This window comes from Notechis scutatus, chromosome 4, assembly GCF_049901735.1.
Source record: "Notechis scutatus isolate UNSWTSFEM ecotype Mainland chromosome 4, rNotScu1.2, whole genome shotgun sequence".
Taxonomy (NCBI): domain Eukaryota; kingdom Metazoa; phylum Chordata; class Lepidosauria; order Squamata; family Elapidae; genus Notechis; species Notechis scutatus.
In genome coordinates, this window is record NC_142012.1 from 102,403,034 (window position 1) to 102,430,289 (window position 27,256).

At 36.0% G+C, this 27,256-nt stretch overlaps 1 protein-coding gene across 8 annotated transcripts in view; it reads right to left on the reverse strand.

The window, feature by feature from the left end:
- INPP5A (inositol polyphosphate-5-phosphatase A) overlaps positions 1 to 27,256 on the reverse strand; it is a 255,053-nt gene that overhangs the window by 105,264 nt on the left and 122,533 nt on the right. For 5 of the 8 annotated variants that reach the window (XM_087964256.1, XM_087964259.1, XM_087964253.1 and 2 more), the window contains 5 exons: positions 20,718 to 20,781; positions 18,494 to 18,597; positions 18,213 to 18,272; positions 12,515 to 12,567; positions 9,044 to 9,163 (listed from right to left, as the gene is read on the reverse strand). In XM_087964256.1, coding sequence (XP_087820382.1) covers positions 9,044 to 9,163; positions 12,515 to 12,567; positions 18,213 to 18,272; positions 18,494 to 18,597; positions 20,718 to 20,781 — 401 coding nt within the window. The remainder of the gene's footprint in view (positions 1 to 9,043; positions 9,164 to 12,514; positions 12,568 to 18,212; positions 18,273 to 18,493; positions 18,598 to 20,717; positions 20,782 to 27,256) is intronic. The other 3 variants (XM_026670710.2, XM_087964254.1, XM_087964258.1) reach the window with 1 other exon arrangement.

The window sequence follows — 27,256 nt, forward strand, 5'->3', positions numbered from 1 at the left end:
TTGATGAAACTCAAATACTTTGGCCATCTAATGAGAAGGAAGGACTCACTGGAGAAGAGCATAATGCTGTGAAAGATTGAGGGCAAAAGAAGAAGGGGATGACAGAGAATGAGGAGGCTGGATGGAGTCACTGAAGCAGTCGTTGTGAACTTAAATGGTTTCCGGGGGATAGTAGAGGACAGGAAGGCCTGGAGGAACGTTGTCCATTGAGTTGCGATGGATTGGACACGACTTCACGACTAACAACAACAACAACAACAAAGGGTGTTAGGTATAACATTGATACCAAATATGGTTTGGGTGAATAAATATATAAAACTTAGATATCATGGTTTAAGTGCTTATCACTTTAAGCACAATGCAGCAGGCAATTAGCCGATTAAGGGTGCGGTTAGAAGTTACAATATAAGGAAGCATTAGAAGCTGGAAAGCTTACTGTAACTGTGTGCTGCTGCGACTTACTGTTACTGTGTGTTACTGCGACTAACTGTGATTACTGACTGTGAGTGCCTGTGACTGAACTGTTATTGTTTGCTACTGTTTGCTGATTTACTGCGTAATTCTACTGAATATCCAGCGTTTGTTTCTCTGGAGAGTGAAACCGGAGGAGGAGAAGATATCTTTATCGGCTGATAAAGATATTGCAAGGACTCTTAACTTGGACTATACTAGTGAGTCTTACTGGATGGAAATACTGTGAATGACTTAATGGACTGAATGACAATGCTTAAACTCTAACTGGATTAAAAACTATTTAAACTACAAACAGTGTTTGTGTTCAGTGTGTGTATACTCTGGGGCCCTTCCACTCTCGCTTGGCATCCTGGTTTGACTACTGCTGCAATACTCTTCTAGGGTTAATCCCCAAACCCTAACATTGGTTATGGGCCCAGCAGCATAGTCTAACTAACCAGGATATAGCAGAGAGAGTTGGTGTGAGTTGCACATTACTGTAAAAACAAACTGTTTTAATTAGTTTAAAATAGTCAAAATATCTGAAGAGTAATGGCACAAGTAAATTTGTCACAACTGTCCATGATATCCAGGCTGGATGGAACAAACTATGTTTCATGGTCAATGAAATGTAGTTTACTTCTACGCAGAGAAGGTTTGTGGGACATTATAGCAAACCCACCAGATGTGAGTAGCTGGGATCCTGCTAATGATGATGATAACGAAAAGTTACAAGACTTTAAACTGAAGAATGAGCAGGCTTTATGCATCATAGGACTGACTCTCTGTGATCAGCAGCTTGTCCATATTCGTGGAGAAGAAAATGCTGCAAACTGCTGGGAGAACCTCAGGAAGATTTATGTTCGGGACAGTGTAGGAGCACATATAAATCTTACACGGAAGCTTTTCGAACGCATCTTCAGAGGAATGGAGATATGTTAGTTCATTTAAACTGTATGAAGAGCATTTTTCAAGATTTGCAAGAAAAAGAGCTTATATTTAATGAACTGCAACAAGTCTACATAATATTATCTTCATTAGATCAAAGCTATGATGACTATGTGACTTCGTTAGAGGTATTGCCAAAAGAAAGCCTCTCATTAACCGAGATTACAGGCAGGCTACTAGAAGAAGCCAGAAGAAGGCGTGATCGTGACGAGCTGAGAGAAGATAAGAAAGAAGAGAAATTATCTTCAAAGCTTGAAAGAAACCAGCAAAGCAAAGTACAGCACCTGGAAGACGAGAATTTATCTTCAACAGCATACACAATTAAAAAGTGTTTTAATTGTGGAGGCAGAGGACATTTGGCAAGGTTCTGCAAAAAGAGAAAAAGCCAGAATATAAAAAAGCCAAAGAAAGCATTTGAACTAGCCACGTTTAACAACTCTGATGTGAAGAATAATTTATGGGTGGTTGACAGTGGCGCATCCCACTGCATCACAAGAGATAAGACAAAATTTATAAAAATGTCTACAAGTTCTCAACATATATCTCTTGCTAATGGCTGGAACCTGAAAGCGAAAGGTCAAGGTTTTGCACGTTGTCCGTACATAAACCAGGATATAAAAATGTTGTATGTACCGCAACTAAAGTTTAATTTGCTTTCAGTAAGGGTATTAGATAAATTAGGTTATGTAATTACTTTTAAGGATAATAATTGCATAATTGAAAAAGATAACAAAAGGGTAACTGCAGCTTTAAATGGAACATTATATGTATTAGATAATTGTAAGAAAGGGGAGGCACAAACTGTATTTAATAATATAAAGCCTCATGATGAATGTATCCATTTATTGCATAGGCGTTTGGGGCATGTAAATTTTAAAATGCTAAAACGTACAGTTGAGTTATCTGAAGGAATAAGGTTAAAACCTTGTGATAAATATTTGCGTTGTAATGTTTGCTGTGAAGATAAGAGCAAAGTATTGCCTGCAAATAGGCTAAATGGTTTCAAAACAAAAGAACCTTTAGAAGTAGTATTTGCAGACATAATAGGTCCAAAGAAACCCAGTATGGGGGTGCTAGATATATACTGAGCATTATGGACCATTATTCTAGATATGGGTTTTGCTATTTAATGAAAAGCAAAACTGAAACATATCAACATTTTTTCAATTGGCTTAGGTTTGCTGAAAGAAAGGCTAAAAGGCAACTGATAACCCTGGTGACAGATAACGGTACGGAATTTATTAATAACAAATTCCAGAACAGACTTAAGATAGCTGGAATAGAGCATAAGAAGTCTGCTCCATACAGGCCAGAACATAACGCTTTTATTGAAAGAAGAGGCCAAACACTACAGGCAATGGTTAGAACAATGTTAAATGATTCTGGGTTACCTGATTCTTTGTGGGGAGGCTACAATGTGTGCTAATAACATATTGAACAACGTTGTTAATACAACAACAGGTGAAATTCCATTCACCAGATGGCATGGCAGGAAACCTGATCTAAGTTACCTGCACACATTTGGTGCACCAGCATGGGTGCATATTCCTGCACAAATCAGAAAAAAGGGCAACATAGAGCTAAAAGATTTTTCTTCGTTGGTTATCAGGCAAACCATAGGGCATATAGATTTTGGGAGAAAGGCACATCTAAAGTATTATGTAGTGCTAGTGCCCAATTTCTAGAACATGAAGGATGGGAGAAATTAGAACAGGATGCCAATAAAGATGTAATTATTGAATCCTATAGAAATCCCATTAGTTATCCCTGTAACTTTAAAAAATAAAGTAAAGAGACAAATACAGGATGAAATAGTGCCCATAAAGGAAGAAACAGATTCAATAGCTGAACAGGATGAGGAAGATGAACAGGTAGTAGTTCAACAAAGTCCTCCTGTAAGCCCTGTAATTCCCAGAAGAACTACACGTATATCTAGACCGCCTGATAGGTACCAGGCTAACACAGTGTGCCAGATTAATCAAGTTCCTAATTCTGTAGAAGAAATTAAAAAGTATCCTACTAAGGAAAAAGAAAGATGGTATGCAGCAATGAATAAGGAACTGAATTCATTAAGAGATATGAAGGTGTATGAAAATGCTAAATTACCTGTAGGTAAGAAATCCATTGGCTGCAAATGGATATTTAAGGTAAAAATAGATAAAGATGGTAATTTAATCCATAAGGCAAGGTTAGTAGCCCAAGGTTTTAGGCAGAATGCTAATGACTATGATGAGGTGTTTGCACCTAGTCTTAAGGCAGCAACCTTGAGGGCAGCTTTAGTGTGGGCAGCTAGTAAAAACTATATAGTTAACCATCTAGATGTGGAAACTGCTTACTTGCACGCCCCATTAAAACATACTATTTATATGAAAAACCTGTTGGTATTAAAAGTGAAAATAAGGATAATAATGATTGTTGGTTGTTAAAGAAAAGCCTCTATGGTCTTAAACAATCAGGCTATGAATGGAACCAGTATATTGTAAAGGAACTAGACAATATAGGATTTAAAGCTGGTTTAGCCGATCCATGTCTGTTTAAGAGGGAGAAAAATGGGAAAGTATCATTATTATTACTATTCACAGATGATATTGCTTTGATAACTGAAACTAATGATGAAGCAAATAAAATAATAGCATCATTAGGAAAGAGAATAAAGATCAAGCAATTAGGGGAGATAAAGAAGTATCTCGGTTTGAATATAAAGAAAACACTAAAAGGTTTTAAGATATCTCAGGAAGATAAGATAAGCAAATTACTAAAAGATTACAAGATGGAGCTTTGTAAGCCAGCTAAGACTCCAATGAGTCAGGAGTTTAGCAACACTGATGAACAAAGCCCTGAGTTTGATAAGGTGATTTATCAATCTTTAATTGGTAGTTTGAGTTATATTAGTAATTGGTCTAGACCAGATATATCGTACTGTGTGAATCAGTTGGCTAGATTCAATTCTGCACCATGTAAAAGACACTGAAATGCAGCTAAGAGGATATTAAGATATCTTAAAAAGACAATGAATTATTCATTGTATTTAGAACCAAAGGGTGATTTAATTCTGTGTGCTTATGCAGATGCTAGCTTTGCATCAGAAAGAGACACTAGAAAGTCGACTTCAGGAACAGCCATAATGCTGGGTAAGACATTAATAGGCTGGAAGTCAATAAGACAACAGCATATAAGTTTGTCTACTATGGAGGCAGAATTCTCCTGTTTATCATTGTTATGTACAGAATTAATAATGTATAAACAAATGTTAATTGATATAGGTATAACAGTAGATTATCCTATAATTATACATGAAGATAATCAGGCAGCAATTCAAATGGCCACAAATATTGGAGTAAAAACAAGGAGCAAGCATACAGATCTAAGATACCTAAACGTGAGACAATCTGTAAGAAGTAAGATGATTCAGCTAGAGTACTGTATGTCGGAGGACAATTTAGCTGATAATTTTACTAAAGCCCAAGGTGCCAGTAAGCACCAGGAGAGTTGTGAAAAATATGGGGTTAGATTGTAAGGTATTATATATTTATTTCACCCAAAAGGGGAGTATGTTAGGTATAACATTGATACCAAATATGGTTTGGGTGAATAAATATATAAAACTTAGATATCATGGTTTAAGTGCTTATCACTTTAAGCACAATGCAGCAGGCAATTAGCCGATTAAGGGTGCGGTTAGAAGTTACAATATAAGGAAGCATTAGAAGCTGGAAAGCTTACTGTAACTGTGTGCTGCTGCGACTTACTGTTACTGTGTGTTACTGCGACTAACTGTGATTACTGACTGTGAGTGCCTGTGACTGAACTGTTATTGTTTGCTACTGTTTGCTGATTTACTGCGTAATTCTACTGAATATCCAGCGTTTGTTTCTCTGGAGAGTGAAACCGGAGGAGGAGAAGATATCTTTATCGGCTGATAAAGATATTGCAAGGACTCTTAACTTGGACTATACTAGTGAGTCTTACTGGATGGAAATACTGTGAATGACTTAATGGACTGAATGACAATGCTTAAACTCTAACTGGATTAAAAACTATTTAAACTACAAACAGTGTTTGTGTTCAGTGTGTGTATACTCTGGGGCCCTTCCACTCTCGCTTTGGCATCCTGGTTTGACTACTGCTGCAATACTCTTCTAGGGGTTAATCCCCAAACCCTAACAAAGGGTTTGTTGAGGAGCTTTCTGATTGTAAACATATCTGAATTCTACAATCATCAAACCCTGATGAGTTCTATAAAAATAAAAGGATATCCATATAAACTGGGGTTTATGAATATTACAATTCCAACTCATTTGGAGGGCACGATCTGGAGAAAGCTGCTGAACTTGTAAGTAATTAGAACATGCCTTTTATACCTGGCACATCCCTCATTTACTTTCAAAACATACTGGCAAGATTTCATAAGTCTAGTACAGGGATGTGAAACTCAAGGCCCATGGGCTGGATCCCACCCGTGGGCTGATTAGATCTGACCCACAGAGCTGCCCCTGGAAAAAGCTAAGGACTGGCCTCTGGTGCCTCAGCCTGGCCAGGCCAACCGGATTCTGATCATGGCAGCCATCCAGGCCAGAACACGGTCAGCCTTAGATCCACGGAGCTGCCCTAGACCCAGCGAAGGGCTGCCCCCTCCTTTCCCCATGGGCACGCGCAGAGGAGGTGGTGAGTGCATGCGAGGCTTGGCATCCCCGGGGACCATCTTACCCCGCAGGCTGACTGCGTTCAGAGTACTTCCCTTTCTGAAAGGACATGCAGGGGTGAGGCCAAGGTGACAAGGCAATCTGTCACTGGCTCCAGGGGGCCACGTAGGTTGTATCTAAGGCTGACCATGTGCTGGCCCGAATGGCTGCTCTTCCTCCTCCTCTCTTTCTCCAAGTTCTTTCCAAGTTCTGGCACGTGCGTGCATGTGTGTAAGTTTCTAATTACTAGATCTTTGAACAGTGGGTGCTAGAGATTCATGGCTGGCAATGAGCACAGGCTGGTTGCTGCTGGAATTTGGCAAAGAAAAGGGAGGGAGGAATGCCTGAATATGATTTTATTTTTCTGGGGGTCAGGGAAGAAAGCCATGCAGGCCTCTCAAGGAGGGCGGGGGGCGCAGATTGGAAATATGCAAAGAGAATGGGGGAGCTCCCATTCATTTGCGGTTAATGGGGGAAGCAAATGAACAGGGAATTTTTGGTTTTTTTCTGGTCCTTCTTTTTACAGCTTCTTCTGGGCCTCTGACAACTTTTAATGTCCTTTGTCCCAAGTTCATTCATTTGGGGAGGGGGGGCTGGGGGAGAAAATTGACATCAGGGATGAGAAAGAAAATCTCAGTGGAAGGGGGTATCTGTATACCAGTACATTTGGGGAGAAAATTGGAATACGCAACTGGGGGAGAGGAATCAGCGGCTAATGAAATGCAAAGCGGTATTTTTTTTTTAAAAAAAGAAAGTGCCCAGGAGAGCAGGTTCTAAGATTTCAGATTCTTCAACTGTAAAGTGATGATTTCTCCCCCTTACTTCTTCCTCATCCCTTCCCACGCAAAAAGACTTTTCTTTCCAAAGAAGCGAGGAGTTTGCTCGGCTCTCGGAGAAGCTGAAGCTCGCTTGTTGTTGAAAAGTTTCTAGCTCCAAGTTCAGGTCAGCTCCAGACTGTTGCTATGGGTGGGTATGAATTGGGTGCTGAATTTTATTTTATTTTATTTATTTTTTAAAAAAATGTTCCAGCTGTTCGGCTTGCCTTTTTTGGGTTTTATGGACACTGTGTTTGGCTGTCTGTTTCTTGCTAAAGCTGGTAGGAAATATAGACTCAAGATTTTGGAGCAGAAGAATGTGGTTTTAAGTTGCTCAGAAATCGAATGGCTGGGAGAGGCGCCCAAGTCCAAAGCAGTGGCACTTCGACCCTTAAATGCAGTGGGCGCTCCGGTTGATTTTACTGGGATTCCTTCCCATGCAGAGCAGTTTTGTGATAGGAAAATTAAGAGGTTTTGTTCCTGCTCCCCCCCCCTTGCCCACTCCCAACTTCTGTTTAACAAGCTCTCCCTTCGTCTGCGCTCCTCCTTTCAGCTGCCTTTTCCAAGAACAGAGCAGTTCTTTGCAAAATGCTTAATTTTTCTTGGCTGGCTGGAGGTGGAGTTGATCATTCTGCCGAGGTTTTGGTAATTGCACCTCCCCACACACCCCTCCCCTTAAGATAGGAAAGGGGCGAGTTTTCTCATTGCCAGTGTCAGTCTCTTTTTGTTGGGGTGATTCTTGTTAACACTTCCCGTGCAACGTTTCTCCGGTTCTTGTTCAAGATAATTGCAAGCAGCAGCTTTTTGCTCAGTCCTCCCACCCAGACTGAGCCTCAGTCTTTGCTTTCTCACTTGCTCTGCATAGTTTTCTAATTCTCCAGCTATTTACAAGTGAAGCAGTAGCTTTGCACAGCTGATTTGATCCACGGAAAAGAATAAAAGTTTATATGTTTCTGCAGTAACATCCAAATTTAAAAGCTTACTCTCCCTTTCACCATTCACTTAAATAAGGAATGGATAAAACTTACCATGATTCTTTCTTTTTTCCCCTCCCTCATTTAATTCTTTTCTTCCTTCCCTGCTTCAAATTCCTTCCTTCCTTCCCTGATTCTAATTCCTGTCTCCTTCCTTCCTCCACACTCAGGAAGGGATGAAGGGAGGGGCAGAGATTGGCAGCGCCCAGAGCCTGGCATCCTGGATGAAAGTGAAGTGCTCAGAATACAGTCAGCTTGCAGGGCAAGACGATTCTCAGGAATGCCAGGCTCTGCACGCTCACCATATCCTGTGCACATGCCCGGTGCTGCCAATCTCTCCCCTTCCCCTCATCCCTTCCTGAATATAGAGAAAAGAAGGAAGAAAGGAAGGAGATTATAAGAGAAAGTGGGGGTCTGAGGGAAATCCTGCCTTAGCACTTGGCCACTAGCAGCCCAGCTTCCTTTTGCCATCCCTTTGTCCCCTCCTTCTGATCTCTCCTGGTGGTTTCCCATCCTATCCCTGAGGATGCCGTGGTTACAAACCCGGGTCTCCTCACAAGGAGAGGGAGTGGGCCTCCCTCTGATCCACACACTTTGCCCTCCCGCACACACAATGAACAACCTGGCCAAGGAGAGCAAGCACATCAGCAGTGGGAACTGGCCACGCCTACCCCAGCCACGCTCATCCTGCCCCCCAGCCACGTCCTCCCCAAGGTCCACCAAAACCCTTATGCGACCCTCAATGAAATTGAGCTTGACACCCCTGGTTTAATACCATATTTGGAAATTACATATTTTACAAAAGGCACAAGCTTTTTATACCTTTTAAAAATTTGCACAAAATAAAACATGTTAATTAGAAAAAGTGTTATTAGACTCCTGATTTTTATTACATGGACTAACACAGCTTTCACAATGTCAGAAAAAAAAAGCAGAACATTCCAGTAATTTATTTTTATAAAGGACTGGATCAGTACATTGACCATAATTTTCAACATTAAACTTTTTTTTCTTTTTAAAATGCTTTTTGTTAATTTATGCTTTGAGCTCTTCAGGGATATGGACATTTTTTTTAAAAAAAGTATCAATAACTACCACCACCACAATAACTTTTCATATTGGAAATATAACATAGATATAATACAAGGAGCCAATAAAGTCTATTGCTTACCTGTCAAGTACATAACCAAGGGCCTTATGCCTTATTCCTGAGTAAACAGATGGGCTTGTTTCCCAAGCAACTAAATTGGAAGCATCATGGAAAAGATGGATGTTTACCAAGTCAAAGGCACTGTGACAAAAGGAAAAAAAAGATGATCTCAGAATACAAATAAGAATGTAAAAAATGTGAAATGCACAATGACAATCTTTAAAATATCAATATACTACATATATTGTAAAAGCAGTAAATAAAATAAAACAGCATGGCACAGTAAAAATAGCCAAATACAAACCAGAACAAATCAGTGTTTAAGGATTCATAAAGCAGAACCCAGGACCTTAGAAGATAATTCCCAAAAAAGTACACAGAAAAGACCCTGTTGTACTCATCATTCAGTTCTTACTTGTGAATTTGAAAGGAAAGTTTAGAAACTGGTTTTAAAGTTCATCAGGTTTGTGCAAGGACTGATCCATGGCATGGCATGCCAGAAATTGGGCTGCACAAACAAGTGAGGCCCCATCTGTGGGATTTAGGCAGCATGCAAAATCATGCCTCCTCCAGCTCATGGAAAAACCTTTCCCCATGGAATCAGTCCCTGATGCCCAAAAGGTTGGGGGCTGCTGTTCTATAGAGTATTATAGACTTGAATCTAGATCAACTTTAAGTTCCCTCTCTCCCTAAACTGTAAAGATTAAGCTTCTACTTGTCTTCTTGCCCCCAAATACCCTTTTGATAGGATTATCATATAGCTGTTCATTTAATATATATTTCATATTATAACTTTTTAAATGTGATCAAATATTAAATTCCACCTAGGCATAAATCAAAGAAGGATTTATTCATCTATTGAGAAAGAATAAATTTTTTTTGAGGATTTCTAGTGAGAATACATGGCAAACTAGATGTCCCTGAAGGAGGGGGCAGCTTTGCGACTTAGATCAATAGCCCAGGCAGTGAAATCTGTCCGACAAAATCTCTTTTGAAAAAGGAGAGATTTTTTTTAACTTGGAATATAAATGGAGGCAATTTCCCCCACACCAAGAAAAAAAGTATTCTATTACCTAAAATAACTAAAACAGCATAAAATTTACCTTCAGGAAATACTTATTGAGAATAAAGTTGTAAAATATTTAATTTGCAAAAATTACAAGAAGAATTTATTTTAGTAGGATCAAACAAAACCAATGACCAATAGGTTGATACACATCAACCCCTGATTGAAACCACAATTAATGACCAGGATGGTAGAGATAGCGATATATAGGAGTAGAAGCAGAATTAGATGGATAAAAAACTTGTACGAACTTTAAAAATTGGACACTAGAGGGAAGCAGAAAGAACTAAAGTTTACAATGAAAAGAATATATTTTTATTAAATTTTTTCACCCTTGTCCCTTTCTTTTCTCTCTGCAATTTTAATTTTTTTTAAATTTTCTTAATTTATATATTACAATTATAAGAGAAGAACATTTTTTACTTACTAATACAGAATGGAGCAAAATACTTTTAACACTGGAAGTCTTGAAGGATATTTGTGAATAATGGACCAGAAATTAATTTAAAAACATGCCTGCCATTGTAGATAAACTGTTTAAAAGATTGTATGGTGGAAGAACAAGCTTTATTGGACAAGACTTAGTGATTTAAAAATGACAGGGTATAGGAATGATATAAGAGAGCCTATTTGGTCTAGTAGTTAAGACAGGAGGCTAGGAAGTGGAAACCATGAATTCAAGTGCCGCCTTAGCCATGAAAGCCAGTTGGGTGACTTTGGGCCAGTCATTCTTTCTCAGCCCAACCTACCTCACAGAGCTGTTGTGGGGAAAACAAGAGGAGGAAGGTATGTTGGATATATCCGCTGCCTTGAGTTACTTGTAAAAATAATAAAGGTGGGATACAAACAAATAAAATATGGAAAAAGATGCTACAATGGACCTAAAAGGAACTGACTAATATCGTAATAATGAAAAGGAATATACAAATAACAACCGAAGAGAATGATCTGAACAACTTTCCTATATTGGATTTATAAAAGAATCTTATCAAAGTTTTGAAGAATTTTGAGAAGGAACAAAGAAAAAATGAAAAGAAATCAAGATCTAGAATATCATTTAAAGGGAATAAATATCATATTAAAAAGAAAAGAATATAAAGTTGGATTATTTGATAAGGTTAAAATAGGTGTATTGTTATCTCTGGTACCACTTAAGAGATTTTGCTGGCCAGGACTGAATGATGAAGCTTTAAAGATTTATTTATAGACAAGAGATGAGATATGGGAAGAAGACATCATTTGTTGTATTTTAAGAGAAGGTGATAAGTTACTAAAATTAATTATGCTTGTGATGAAGGAGGAAGGAATTTCTTTATAAATTTCCTTTAGTTTTTTTTTTTACTATATTCCATTATTATTTCCAAAAATATTCTATTTTTTCTTTTCTCTTTCTTTTCCCCCATTACTGCACTATTTTGTTCTATTTTTTAAAAAGTTTATATTTTATGAGGCATACAGTAATTGTAATCCTTAATAAAATTTCAATAAAAAGTAAAAGCCAAAAATAATTTTCCTTGGTTATTATTTTTTAAATGTAGCTAAATATCAGTTGCAGGGAACTGGTATTAATGTAAGATAACTTAGAAACATGGCAGGGGATTTAATTATTGTCTACATATTTTCTCTTTAAGATAATATAGTATCTTAGGGGTCTAATTCAAATACCAACTATATCCTTTGGCTTCAACTCTTCCCAGAAAGTAAATGTTTCCAATATCTTAAAAATTAAGAAAATAAAATACTAGTTTATATCTAGAAAATAATGTGGCAATATTTAAGACCTAATGTTTTTCATGTGACTACTAGCCTGAATAAATTAACCATAAGTCATAATAGTATAGTCTAACATAAAATATGATAACATAAAGTAATAAAGCGTTAGATACAAAAAAGTCAAAATGAGATCAAGTCAATTAAAAAATTATTTCAGAATTTGAATAATGGAAAGAGAGGTGGCATACTATAATGGTTAAGGCATCAGGCTAGAAATCAGAAAAATGTAAATTCCAACCCCACCTTAAGCACACAGCCAACTGATTGCTTTGGGAATTCACCTACCAGCAATAATTTGCCCCTAATCTCATTGCAAACAGAACAGTGCAGAACACAGAGAATAATGTCTTCTTGGTTGGCACCACAGAGACAGAGATGCTTTCAATAAACTTTCTCTTCAAGATATGCCACTAAGTCTGTAAGCAAAAGTGTAGTTTTAGGCCTAATTTTAGGCCTAGTTCTAATACTTTCTTTATTCTAAGAGTTAAGTTCCTTTTGATAGGCAACGAAGGTTTTATATATGCCTAACAATGCCTAAAGATTGCTTCAGTATTTAGATGGAATATGCACCAGCTGTTCCAAACCTTATGTCTTCCTTAATAACTAGGCATTCATGCAAAACTTGATGTTCAATTCTCCTTCATATTACGTACCAGTCAGTAATACACCATCTTGTTCGTATGAATCCTTTTCTGGACCACTTGCACTAAAAAGTAATAAAGCACAGCAGCAACATATTAAAATATAGCAAAACAGTAAGAAATGAATCTACTTGTAAGTTTCACAAAAATTGTGTTAAATATTTTCATGGAGAACGCTATAGAAAACATGAGGCTTAATAATACAATAATGCCAGGATTATAAGCAGTCTCTGGAGAAGGTTCTAATGCTGGGACAGGAAGAAGGAAAGAGGAGAGGACAACCAGCAGGAAGATGAATGGATTCACTTACAGGAATGATGACTGCATTGTTGGAAGAACTGAAGAATAAATAGATCATCATAGAGAAAGTCTATCACTAAAAGTTGGTCACTAAAAGTTGATAAGAATTGATGAAAAAGTTGATAAGAATACATAGTTAATCTAATGATGTGGTCTTCAAATTTTTCCCTGTTTCACCTCCCTCCACTTTCCCATATCCCCATATATCAGAATCACAGCCTGGAAAATAAAAGTATACAAAACTTAGCCTTCTATCCAAATGGAAAGGAATATATTCAACATTATGTTAAATATAATGTTATATTTAACATTATTAGGAACATAATAATATATTAACTTGCCAAAAGTTTTCATTTACAGAGATAAAGGGTTAAATGAATTGTTAAATGATAAAGGTACTGATGAATTAAATGAATTAACCTTTAAATGATAAAGGTACTGATGAATTGCAAATATTTCCAGTAAAGTCATTTTTCCCAGGCAGATATATTTCTTGCCTCAGAGCCTATCTGAATAAGAATGTAGGAGTATAAACATGTCTTTCCTTGTAATTTTTCCTAAATTATAAAGTAGTATAGGTATTTGGAAAATAGAAATTGGCCAAGCCAATCTCTTTCCACAGGGCTGAAGTAGCAAAGATTCCATATATCAAAATGAGCAATTTTCCATCCCATGAACAAATCAACTTATTACAAGCTATGCTTGAGTGGCATAGAGAAAAGATCTCCAAGTCTATGAAAAGCAGTTATGAATTTATTGGAATAACCTCGTAACAAAAATGCCAATTGTAGCAAGTTTTATTTTTTATTGGCTTCAACCTAACTAAAATGACAATATATTAAAACATATATAAAACAATTAATAACTAAGGCCTATATCTAGAACAATGCTATCTGAATTCTGTTTTCACAATGAAGTCTGACTGCTTCTTCCTTCCAGGTAGATTCTCATATCCTTGTAAACCATTTGCTAGACCAGTGGTGGCTCACCTTTTTGGGCTCCTGTGCTAAAAATTGTGAGTGTGCTTGTACGCTCATGCTCGCGTGCCAGCACCCAGAAGGCAATGCGCGCCCCCACCCTCTACACATGCACACGCACTCCCATCCCACTCTCGCCACCCCCTTACCTGCACTGTGCCTCACAGCTGATTTTCAGCCTGTTTGAGGCCTTTTTTGGCCTCCCAAAGGCTTGAGGAAGACTTCTTCAGGCTTCTACAAACTTTGTAGGCTGAAATCTAGCCCCGTTTTGTCACTTCCGGTTTTTTTTCAGAAAAAAACCCGGAAGGCCAAAAATCAGCTGTGAGGCGTGCGCATGCCCAGTGAGGTAAGTTTGCCTGCAGCTTGTGTGCCAGCACAAATGGCTCTGCGTGCTACCTGTGGCACGTGTGTCATAGGTTTGCCATCATAGTGCTAGACTATCAAGATGCCTGGTAGCACAGTTGTTAGCCCTGGGTTCTCCAGAGGGAATGCTTCTTTAGAAAGGTTTGAAAATAATATTTTGTTGATGATTAAAAACCTGTATAGTTCTAAATGTACATTTGCAGCAATATAAGACAGCCTGCATTTGTGATAAAAGTTTTGAGGATGGATTATCTTCTTTCTTTTGCTGTTACTAGTTATGGTCATTTTATAATCTTTAGCTACTCTGACTTGCACTATGCTAAAAGTACATTAAAAATGGACCAGCTAAATATATGATATGTTTGTTTTCAAGACAAAGTTCTTTCTTCTTTATTGTCAGTCAGCATTTTAACGTGCATCTCCAAGAATGGGTCTGCTCTCTAATGAATTATCCAGTCCAAGAACCTGGGTTGGCTATATGTCGTGTATCAACATAGTGTTTTCCAGTTCTATTCATTGAAAGCAGGGACAGTTTTAGAATTTTCCATCCCAGAAGGGACTTTGATCACTCTCAGTCCAGAGTTGTCCCATGTGTCATAATACTGGATGGCGAAAAAAACCCTATTAATGCCTGTACACGCCTCTTTATGCTTTTCAAACATCTTTGACTAATGATCTTTTACAATGTTGCTATTAATGTGAGTGAATAAATGGAAGCTTCTATTATTTTTTTAAAAAGCAAAATAGATCACAAAATTATTTAGATATAAACTGAGTCATACCTACATAACATTTAATTAATATAGCATTAATGTTGAATTCTTTTCACTAGGAAGCCTTTGCCTTACTTGATATTTTTACAAATATTAAAATTGAAATACAATGTTGCTGTTCTTGTCTCCAGTGCCAACAACAGGAAATGAGCATGTAACTGATTCTCTGTTTCAATTTTGAAGTGGATTATACCTAACATTAATTCTGCATGTCATCTAACTCAGTGATCCCCAACCTTTTTTATGCCGCGGCCCGGTACCGGCATCAGCTGGGCGCCGCGGCCCGGTACCGGCATCAACTGGGCGCCACCATCTTTTTGACGAAAAGTGCTTCCGGTGACCTCACCGAAGCACTTTTTCATCAAAAAGATGGCGGCGCCAGCGCTCTGGTGAGCTTTTTGGGTAGAAATGGAAAAGCTCACCGAAGCATGGCGCCGCCATCTTTTTGATGAAAAAGTGCTTCCGTGAGCTTTCTACCCGGAAAAGCTCACCGGAAGCACTTTTTTATCAAAAAAAGATGGCGGCGCCCAGCAACCAGCGGCCCGGTAAGACTTGTTCCAGTCTGCGGACCGGCGGTTGGGGACCCCTGATCTAACTGATTAAATTAGAGTAGAAATGCTAGTCTTTTAAAAAGCCAAATATGAAGAAATATCAAGAAGCAATAATTATCTTTGCCCCTTTCTCAAAGACAGGTTAACTTTTTTTTTAGAAGGTCAAGTCCCAACAAACCATTAGTTCAAAATGATATTAATATGGAGTATTTTCAGCAGCACTGAAAATAAGTTGCAAGCAACTAATCAACAGCAGGTAAATTTGTGTTCACAGAAGGAACATGATGACCACTGTAGAAGACAGAAGTAGCCTTAATTTGGCAGTTCCTACAGAACTTAGTTACAGAACACATGATTAGTCAGAAACAGAAACAATATTAACTGACCAAATTTTAATTTGCTCTAGAGAGGCATTTCTCTATTTATGCCATATTGCTTTGAATTCTATTGGCTGCCCTGAAAAAAAAAAATGATATAGTTTTTAAGGTGGTTCCATTAAAATGATAATGAATAATCTGCAAAAATAGCAAAGCAAAATGAGTTCAAATTCATTTTAAAAATTACAGTTTTGACATGTAAAACTAAAAACCTCACTCTGAAGACTTAGAATATATAAGCTAAACTAAATATTTGGTTTATAACTTTCATAAAATTCAGCCAGTTCATGGACAAATATTAACAAATTATAGGAGACGATCTAAAACATTGCAGCTAATTCTGTCTTAAACCATTTTGCTGGCCTTGGCATTTTTTAAAAACAAGATATATTCTACTATACCATGTTATGGATGCATATATACAATAATTTTTCAGAGAAGGCTGAAATTTCACAAAATTGCTAAATCTGGAGACTCAGCATTCTGACACCAAAAATCTTGTAACATTTCTTAAATCTTTCTTACAATGAAAATCTCATGTAATCTGGAGAGATTTTGGACATTTTAGAAGTATTTCTTTGAGAACAGATTCTAATTCCCCCTCAGCCATGGAAGTTTACAGGATTATTACAGGCCCAACCTTTCTCACAGGATTGTTGTGAGGAGAAATAGTTATGTATGCTGCTTGGGAGCTTCTGAAGGAAAGTGGGGGGCTTGGAGCTTTTGAAGGGTGGGGATGGAAGTCAAATAAACATTTATATGAGTCTTTGATATGAGAAATTATATGACCACTCCAGGTGCTCACTGTTGATCTCTGTACTATGTTTTCCCTTTCTGAATATGGTACTCATTTACTATTTTATTTTCAAGGACAATAAACTCTTTGGGAGACAGAAAGGCAGGCAACAGAGTCTAATAGGAAAAGAAGCTTTTGATTCAGGCATAGAATGAAAGCTAACAAGAGAGTCCCAATTTAAATTAATACTTGAAATTAGATAATTCCTTCCTTACTCAAAAAATACCTCTAGCAAACACATCAAAACAGTCCTCACACATTATTATCACTAGACACTTCCAAATAGTGACTTTCCTCAGGAAATCAGAGTAAGTAAGCATTAATGCAAGTAAGCATTAAATATCAAAATACTGCAAGATTATCTGTTACCATCAATAATGTGCTATCTAGATTTTAGAATATGGCTTCTTTTCTGCCATAAGAAATGAGTTCAGCATCTTTCACCTTATACAATATTAAGTCACTCTCCAGTTTTCCTGTTAATAAGATTCCTTTAGTCAGGAGACAGATTGTGAATATAGGCAGTTTCATCTACTAAAAGACAACATAAATCATCATTGAGAAAGAAGAGACTGCAGTAAGGTTATCACCATACAGCCTTTACCATGAAAGGTTTGCATTAAAGCATTAGTGAAATTAATTCATCTTTCACAAGAGCTTTGAGCAGTATCCGTGATCTATGATAACAACCAATTTCTCACTATGGAAGGGAGGAAAATTACTCAATCCTGATAGACTACACAAATCTGCTTTCTTAAAAATGACCTAACATTATCTGGAGTGTTACTCCCAGAGGCATCATTTGAGACTCATGCACAGCCAAGAAAAGCAATAAATCAGCAGAGAAAGTTTTGTTACTTTTACATGCAGTGGGCTGTAATTATTTTGAATTGCATTATGGCTCAATCATTGTAATTAATTTTAGATCACTCTTAAGCAGCATTAATAAAAAGAAATCTGTTTTAAACTAAGGGCAATGCACCCCCTAAAAGAACATAAATGGTACATTAAAACACGGTGCCAACAGTGTAGTAATGCAAAGTTGAAAATCATTTTGCTTTCAGGCATATAAATGTTTTAGTGTAACAGTCTTATACACAATGAAATTTAGTCCTATTGAAAGCTGTATTGATTAGCCACAAATATGTTTATTGATTTCTTATGTATATATTTGTATTTGCATTAATCTAAATAAAGTGTTTGATAATGAAAAAACAAACAAACATTGCACCTGGATTGAAAAGCCAGATCAGTCACCATCATGCCAAATATCCTTCCCAATTGATTAACCATATTTGGCTGGCTTGGCTGAATTGTAATTCAGTGACACATATTATTATAGCTAGATTAGGTTATTGTAATATATTTTGAAGTGACAGATCCTGGGTTCAGAATGTGTTAGCCAAAAGGTCTGAGCATATGACATAATTGCTTATTTTGAAATAGTTTTAAAGTTTAAAATTCCGTTTAAAATGATGGTTTGACCTTCAAAGATTCTAGACATTTTGAAAATAGGTTATTTGGAATTCATACTCAATATGACCTGGCCAAGTTTTCAAAACAACTCCAGTACCTTTGCATTTTGACTCAGTGATAACACCCAGAGTTGCTCTGTGAGAAAGATGGGTGATTTCTAATAGAAAGATATAAGATATATAATAGATAAAATATATAAAATAAGAAATTCTTCCCAAAGAGGCTCAAAAGGCTTTTAGTAAACAAAAGAAAAGGAAAATAATTGATAGGATTATAGTTTACTTTAGATCAGGATTCAAAAATGATTCCAATTAAATGAATAAAGCAATCACATCCACACGCTTCACTTTCAAATATTACTATTTTGTCTATATTTACCTCAGGGAAATAATCCTGTGGGAACTTTTCTTTTTCCAGCATAGGTGTACTTTCTAATGTATCTGAATAGATCTCTTTCCCCGTAACTTTTTTGTATTTCTTAGCTGAGAAGAAATAAGATAATTTAGAATATTAGTTTTAATATGCCCAGTATGAGGAAAACAAATATAGTAATTTAAGAAACAGGTAAGTAATAAACATCCAAGGAAACAAATTAAGATGCCTCCATAAAAATTCAGTTGAAACGTGTTCTTAAAAAGTAATCAAAATGAAATAATTCTTTTTTTGCATTTCATGTTGATATAGTGATAAATGTTGTTATATTAATAACATATTTCTACAATGCTACAAAGAAGATGCACTAATTCCTCAATGGATAATATTCTGTTCCTTTTTGCTAGACTAATATTCTCATTAATCTATCTGCTGTTTTCATTTAACCCCATCATGCAGGAATGTCCATAGAATTAGTGGATATAAATGAGGATTTAAATTTCTTCTTTAATATGGAAGTGTGCATGTATAAACTCTCACATTCTACAGTAACTCCATATTTCAAACTGTCAGACTTCACAAGATGCTCACTGTCCTTGAAAACTTGTGTATTATATTTTTGAAAGAATTAACTTAGTGACACTGCTTCTCCAGGTGCTGTCCTTTGTACTCTCCAAGTTTAGCTACCAGTGTATAAAATTTTGGCCATCACACTCTAATGCAGGGGTGTCCAACCTTGGCAACTTTAAGACTTGTGGACTTCAACTCCCAGAGTTCCTCAGCCAGCTACAGTTTTAATGAGGTAATGTGGTACAAAGGTATAGAATGAATGTGACTTGTCACAACAAGCTAAAAGAAATTTAAGATATTTTTATACTGAAATTAGAGCAGTCATTTATCAAATCCCAAATAGTTTTTAAACAATCAAGGTTGTTCCAAATATTGGAAAAAGCATTATTTAAGCTGTTATACTAATATACCAAAGATGTTATTATTCAGTGTACAAGTAAAGAAAAATGAAATGCAAGTTTTGTTAACATTTATCTCTTTGATTTCAAGAGCTGGGGTGTTGTCACAGTCAGAATTGGATAGGAGCAAGTACCAGGGAGATGTCATTCAGCCTTGAAACACATTGGCAACACACTTACAGCTTGTAAGCTTTAATGTCTAAATGATACCAGGAAAAGCTTCTATTGCCTACTCCCGGATCTATTTGATGCAGATGTCAAAGATGAAATGCACAAATTTCTGCATGACAAGTGAGTAATAGCTCTTCCAAGCATGATCTTCTTTGGTTAAGTGCTTTACAGTCCTCTATAAACGGATTACAGAGTCATCATATTGCCACCAACAATCTGGGACCTCATTTTACCGACCTCAGAAGGATGGAAGACTGAGCCAACCTTCAGCCCGTCAGGATTGAACTTCAGACTGTGGCCAGAGTTAGCCTGCAAGACTGCATTCTGAGCAGGGAGCCACTAGGGCTCTAGATCAAATGTACAGTTAATTGTCCTTTAATAATATTGTCACTGCCACTTCTAATCCTTTTTCTGGTGACTAAGGTAAGTCAGTGAACATTAAGCAGCAGTCATAAAAAGAAATGTGTCTAAGGGCAATACAGCCCCTAAAAGAACATAAATCATCCAATAAACTTCCATGGCTGATAACTAACATAAATCCAACATTTTCAATGCTGTATTATATTGGCCTATGAAATGATCTGAACACTCCAAATATCCTGAGCAGAACACTGATTGGCGAAAGTAAACAAGTGGCAGACTGTTGTGCCAAAGCCCAGAGATGACACATTAAAACCCAACTGAGTCCAATCCTTGATTTGCTTATCCTTAGTGGACAGAATCTTGGTCAGGTAAAGCTATAACTTTCGAGCTTATGAGATAAATCCTGAGAGATTCTAGGATATGGTTACCCTGAACCTCTTCCCTACCTCCCCCTTCCAGCTCAGCTCTACACAGACTCTTAATCCAACTCAGTGTTGCCAAAACTCTGTCCCTTAGTTCCTGCAGGGGCACATTTCATCACACAAACTCACATTTGCTGTTTTCAATGTATAAAAGCTCTTAAAACTCTAAGGAGAGTGTTTCTTCTAACGTGAAAAATGAATAATATAACCCTCCAAATATTTTTAGTCGAGAGCATCCCTCAAGTCAATGGAAATCACTTCTCTATTGAATATGTATAGTATTGAAGCACTGTTTGTGTTCCTTACCTTTAAAGTCAAATTGGTAAATATTTTTCAAGGATTCATGTAGAAAGTAAAAGCTGCCCAGTGCCTGTGAAAAACAAAAATAAAATCAGCAAAGCACACAAATAAATAAAATCCATACACCAATAACGGATTAGAATAAAGTATACATTCTTGAAGTATAGTGAATTGAAGGGGCTTTCAAAGGATGGTATGGTAAACTGAAGTTGGGTTGTTGTGAGAAAGCAGAGCTGATGACTGTGGCAAAGACCAGGCATCTGGTGAGTATACCAATTATTTCGAACCTCTCCAGATAAGGAGAGAACAGGAGACTATCCATATGTGCTCTGGATAATTTCTCCTTGCAAGGATCAAGGACATTCATTTTCTTTTAATTTTAGCACAAGGAGTTGATGGCATTAGCAAGCGCAGAGGAGACTTTTAAGGGACGCTGAGTTCAAAAATCTCACTTTCTAATCACTTTTAGAAATGGCTTATTAACCATTTTAACAAGTCTGAAAAGCCTTTATCAGGTGAGTTTTATCTCCAACTCTGAAGAAAAAAAAATTAATTACTGTATAACCTTAAAGAATTTGAAATAAACAAAAAGCTAAATATGATTTTGATCTAAGAAAGTTATAACTGGGTTAAGGGTCCAGAAAAATTTGGAATAGGTGTGCCTTAACTTCAACTGGTTGTTCATAAGTCAAGATCTACTTGTACATGTAATAAATTTGAAATTTGAAGAGACTTTTCCATATATATTTCTTTTATTATATTCTCCTTTTTATTTTATTTTTCTTGCAGTTCTTATTCTTTCTTTTCATTCTTTTTTCTTTCTTTTAGTTTTGTTAGGTTTTACTATTGTAGTCAAAGTTCCTAATAAAATTGTGTATGAGTGTGGTATGTTTCAAGAATAGATCAAATTTTATAGCAATTAGTATCTAGTACATATTATATTTCAAAATCTATTTCTTAATATAAACATGTATCTCCTTAAGGTTTGGGGCACCTTAAATGCTGAGCCTTAGCAAACTTGTATAGTTGCAGAATACAAAAGCATGAATACACGATTTTTTAATGTAAATGTGAGATAGGGTTAAATAGATTTATGTCTACAAGAATATGTCCTTCCAGGATATTCCTATTTACAGAATTATTATGATTCTTAAAATGATGCATGTATCTTTGAGATATTACCAGATGTTAGCTCTCATTTTTTATTAATTGCAAATAAAAATTATATTAGATTTCCTTATTTTTACCTTATTTATTTCTTTAAAAAAACTCACTTATCTTTCCTTCCAAAAAATAGCTGTTCTTGGAGTTCTGTTTTTAGGAATGACTGCTAATTGCTTGTACTTTTCTCCTGAGTGAATAAATGCTTAATAACAATATAACACAATAAAACAATAATAGTAACCAAAGAAAGCTGCCTGATTCATAAGAAAGTGTACTCATTAATTAAAAATGTGTGACAGTGTTTTCTGTTGGATGAACTGATATGTCAAGAAGACGAGCAGGTGCTCATGTTTGTGTTTTTGACGAATCAGCAAATGTTCCATCCTGAGATATGCAATTTCTCATACATAATGCAGCAATCAGTCAGCCACAACTTAGCTTTGCCAGAAGGGTGCCCCTGTCTTTTCATTATTGAGTTGTTTTTTAGTTGAAGAGTCAGAAAATAAACCATTCCTTTAATTAAAAGTATAATCCTGTTTTTCTGTTACCACCTATACCGTGAAAAACTTGAGATGTGTGCCTAACATATTTACAGATACAGTTTTTACATTCCCACCCCTCACCTTCGAGTAATTTATAAATCATAAATAGGTTCAATGTTCAGTTTCTAGCACTACTTTGTCAATTGAAGACATTTTTAATCTACTGAAAAGCACAAAAGTCGCCTTTCTTTGTGTGCAAAATCACCCAAGAATTTTTCTTGAAACTGAAATCAGCCGTTTTAAAAATACACAGAGCAGGATCATTAATACATAAGGTCTGTTTTTTAAACTGCATTATGCACTAAAATCACTTTATTGCCTAAGGCGCAACCCAAAAAGCAGCTCCCTCATCCCAGCACATACATACATACATACATACATACATACATACATACATAAAACATATTTTCTTCTCATTTAATGCCTCCTGAAGCAAGTTGCTTTTCCCAATGCATGGGAAAGCCTAATCTGCTTCTACTTAACAAAATACTGAGTTAAAAAAAAATAAAAATAAACCGAGGTAGATAAACTATTTCCCTCTGTTTGTGAACAGTTCTTATTTTTTAACCAGGAAAAACAACTGTTAGATAGACTGAACAATTAATATAGATTTAAACGCCTGTTTATATAAAAATATCTCAGGTGAACACAAAAGATTGTAAAGTGGCAAATAAATTGTAAAGTGTAAGTATTGAGTATTAAAGGTGCCAGATTACCAGTCTCTTCTTTTTAAATTAGATAATCTTTTAATAAGAAAACTGTCTGAATTTTTTTTGAAGAATTACACTAAGAGTGGTGTTAATATCCCCAATTGTCATGCTTCTGTTGCCACACTGTAACAGCTATCCCAATATAATTGCTTATGGTATTGAGTCAAATTTGATTCCAGGTGACCTTTAAGATAAATGCATACATTTTTGATTTTTGGTATTAAGTGGCCTTTCAAGAACATTCTACTTCCTAGCTTCTTTGAACTAATACAACCACCACTGTCTTCTGCTTCTTGTATTTCCTTGGTCTAGTCCAGGGCTGTCAAACTCCCGGTCTGCATGCCAGATGTGTCACGCCCACTCCCAGTTTAGTGAATGGGAAATAGTCACAATACATCACGTGACGCCGCCATGATGACGTGGACATCCTTGGTCTAGTCAAATATAATCATCTCTTTATATCACATACTTAAGTATACAAGATTCTGCTTGCTGATATTATCTCACAGAAATTGTCAGCTTATTCTTGATCAGGAGTGATTCTTCTAATGATCGCTGATACTTGGGGAAACCATCTCCAAAACTTATTTGAGGGTATCTATTTTCTTCCTTTTAATTTTTACCATTCAGAATTCCTCACAATCCAAAACACAAAATCATGGTGATTAATTACATCATAATAGAAATAAAAATCAAGATCCTTTCAGTCAAAATGCACCCTCATTGCAAGGAATTATGATATAAGGTAGAAAGAGTTGTGGTTGTCAGTTGTTTTCACAGGCTGCTGATGCCCAGGGAATTCATTTTCAAATTAGGGATTTTACATGAAACATTGCTCTCCTGAGATTAGGTTAATTGAGCCCTGGAGGATTTTAGAATTTAAAGTTATCTGTGAATGGGTAGTTACTTCCATTAAAATGAAGCAGGCAACTATACTGTACATGCATTACATGAGGATTGATTACAGGGACAAATATACAGAAGAACACAAAGCATTTAAGAAAGAATACATTATATTCTAGATGTTTTCGTAAACCATTCTGAGTTGATTATCATTCATCAGAAACAATATCTAGAATGTTTTGGTTGTTCCAAGTTTTAGATGAAGCAACATCACAAAATCCAAATAAATTTGGATTTATTTTACACGATTAGTCAGGCACAACTAATGTGCAAGAAATCCTTCCTTACTTTTTCTTCTCAAGAGATTCCACTAGAGCACACCATAACAATTCCTTCAATGTTTCAAGGGCTTTTCCTTCTTTCTCTGCAGCCTCATTGATATCCCAGAATGGCATATCTCACTGGCTCAGTGGCTGTCTGATCTTTTCAAATCATTTATTTCCCTCCTACCACTCAGCTGCAACTACGGCTGATGTACTGGCCTATGTTACTGTGGCTGACTCAGTAGCAAGGAATAGTTCCTTCAAATATGGACTCTCTAATTTTGAGGCTAAAGAGGAGAACTAGGCAGACTCTCAAACCTGGGGTTTCAGAGTCAGCAACTGCCAGCCACCTAAGAATGACTTAAATCCAGCACTTAGAACTGCCAATTCAGAGAACAAATTATTTGATCCTGAATTTGGGAGATTGCCAATCCCTGAAATACCCCTTAGCTAAGGAGGGCTGAACAATGAAGGTCAGCAAGTTTCCTTAAGAAAAAAAAAGGATACAAATTCCTCTAATCAAGCACAGTTTCAAACTTTAAGAACAACCACCCCCAGAAGTTCCCATCTATTTTTGTTTTCCTGGCCTCTCATTTTTGATTTCAATATTCCTAGCTTCTTACAATGCAAACAGATCCTGCCTTACCATGCTTGGAGTGGATACTGCAGATTGCAACAGTTCAAAGTCTATAGAACAAGATCTGCTCACAGCTATGAGTCCAGGCAAACAATACTTTCTCTAATTTACAGCCTATAGCTATAGCATTATTTGTTAATCGATGAACAAGCTTACAAAACTTGTGAAGATGGTGTCTCCTACTTGTTGCAACTCAGATGAAGTCAGATCTCAAGGTGACATATCCCACTGGCTCACTCATCTTATTTTTGCACTGCCTTTCCTTCCCTCAGAGATCATTGTTGATGTCCTTGGCTTTTCCCTATTCCATCCAAGATAACCTAGCTGATTTAATGCCTAAGGCTGGATTATAACTATGGTCTCCTGGTTTTTAGCTTGGTATTTTAATTACTATGTCAAACTGGCTCTCTTGTCTACATACTCACAATAAAATTAATATATACATCTCATGAACAAGTGGGATATTTCTATGCCAAATAGATATGTCAAATAAAATGCCTATGTTGTGATGTACACATATTGTACATCAATTGACAAACCATGAGAAGCAATAAAATGCTTTGTAAATGCAAAGCACTTTTGTCAGATATACTACTATCATTCAATTTATTGTTCTATTCAACTCAAAATCCACTTTCAATCAATAGTCTTATTCAATGAAATATGAGAAATGAAAAAATATATACAAATCCCGATTAATAATTTTTATATTGACTAAATAAGAAATTACTCTCTTAAAAATATATATATATAAACTGTAATGTATATCTAATTGTTAATTAGATACTGTTAAGTATGGCATTTTACTTGTGCAAACTTAACTACTACAAGGAAGTATTTAAAATAAAATGTTTAAATAATTATCACACAGAATAAACATTCACCCCTTTAATCACTGAATGTATTAGAGCTAATAATGTAATTATGAAAAATGCTTTAAATATATGTAAAATAAATGGCCAATGACAACTTGGAAAATGCAATTCATGAAGTCATAAAATCCATAATTAGCTCTAATGAATATTTAAAGTCAAAGTTCAACCTAACTTTTTCAATGATAAATCCACTGCATCAATATAACTCAAGCAATACATTTATCACTGCAAATGACAGCAACTGAATATTAATTAGAATAACTCTCTGCTGACAGCAAGTCCTTATCTCTTGCTAGTCCTTTTGACTATAGTGCATGTCACCAGTATGTTTGTCACGTCTGATATTATTGATTATCTGCCTGTATGGCCAAAAACAATTAAAAAGATTTCTTTTTTAAATATTTATAAACCTGACTGTCGAGAGCACTTATTTTTCTATTAGAAAAATATAGTGAATTAGCTGCCATATTTCAGTTCAAAGAGCAGTAGCAAATAAGGAGTTGCTATCACTCTAGACAGCATGACATTTTTATATAAAAGCACTCTTTGTTGTAAGCACTCTTTTGTTGTTTAATTTTTAAAAATAGTTCATTGTGCTCTTTTGTACTGAAATATAATTTATTGTTATTGGACATAACCTATTTAAAAAAACGTAGACTGAATCTTTTGTATTCTTAATGGCCTAATGCAGATGTAAATAAAACAAATTTAGTTTTCGCTTATATCTAGAGCTATATGAAGACATATTTCAATTCAACCAGTTCTGGTCAAATGGTCTTACAGAAATGGTAGTTATTTTTGAAATATAGACTATAAGACCATCTCCTATCAACTGATAAATATGATATTGAAGTAAGTCCAAGTACTAGAGATCAAGATCAGATAAAAGATTCAAAATAAAGTCAAAAAAGCAATTATGGTTTTTAATAATCTTATGTTATTAATTAAAGTGTCTTTGGTTCTCTGAATAGTAGTAAATGTCTATTCTAAATGGAAAAGCTGGGTATACAAATCAACTCATTAAAAAATAATCTATCACTTTTATCTGCAGACAAATTAGTTGTCCATCAATTTATCATGCTTTGCATTAGCCTTATCAGACAAAGTACATAGTATTAAAAAGCTATTGCTTTTTGTTTTCACCTCAGGCCTTGTCTATCTAATATGCAGACTTCTGGGAAGTTAAAAAAAAGAATATAATTAGTTGTATTATTAACTCTTTAATAACATATTTTATTTATTTATTATTTGTAAAATTTATTGGCCACCTATCTTACCTCAGGGTAACTCTGGGTGGCTTATAGTCGTAAAATCATCAATGTGATCCCAAGGCCTGGCATTGAACTAAATTATTGTCAACATACAAGTTCTAAGCAATGTAAAAGCTAAATCTGTCATACAGATATTAAGGCAACAATGAGGACCAGGATAGGAGACCAAAGTCCATTTAA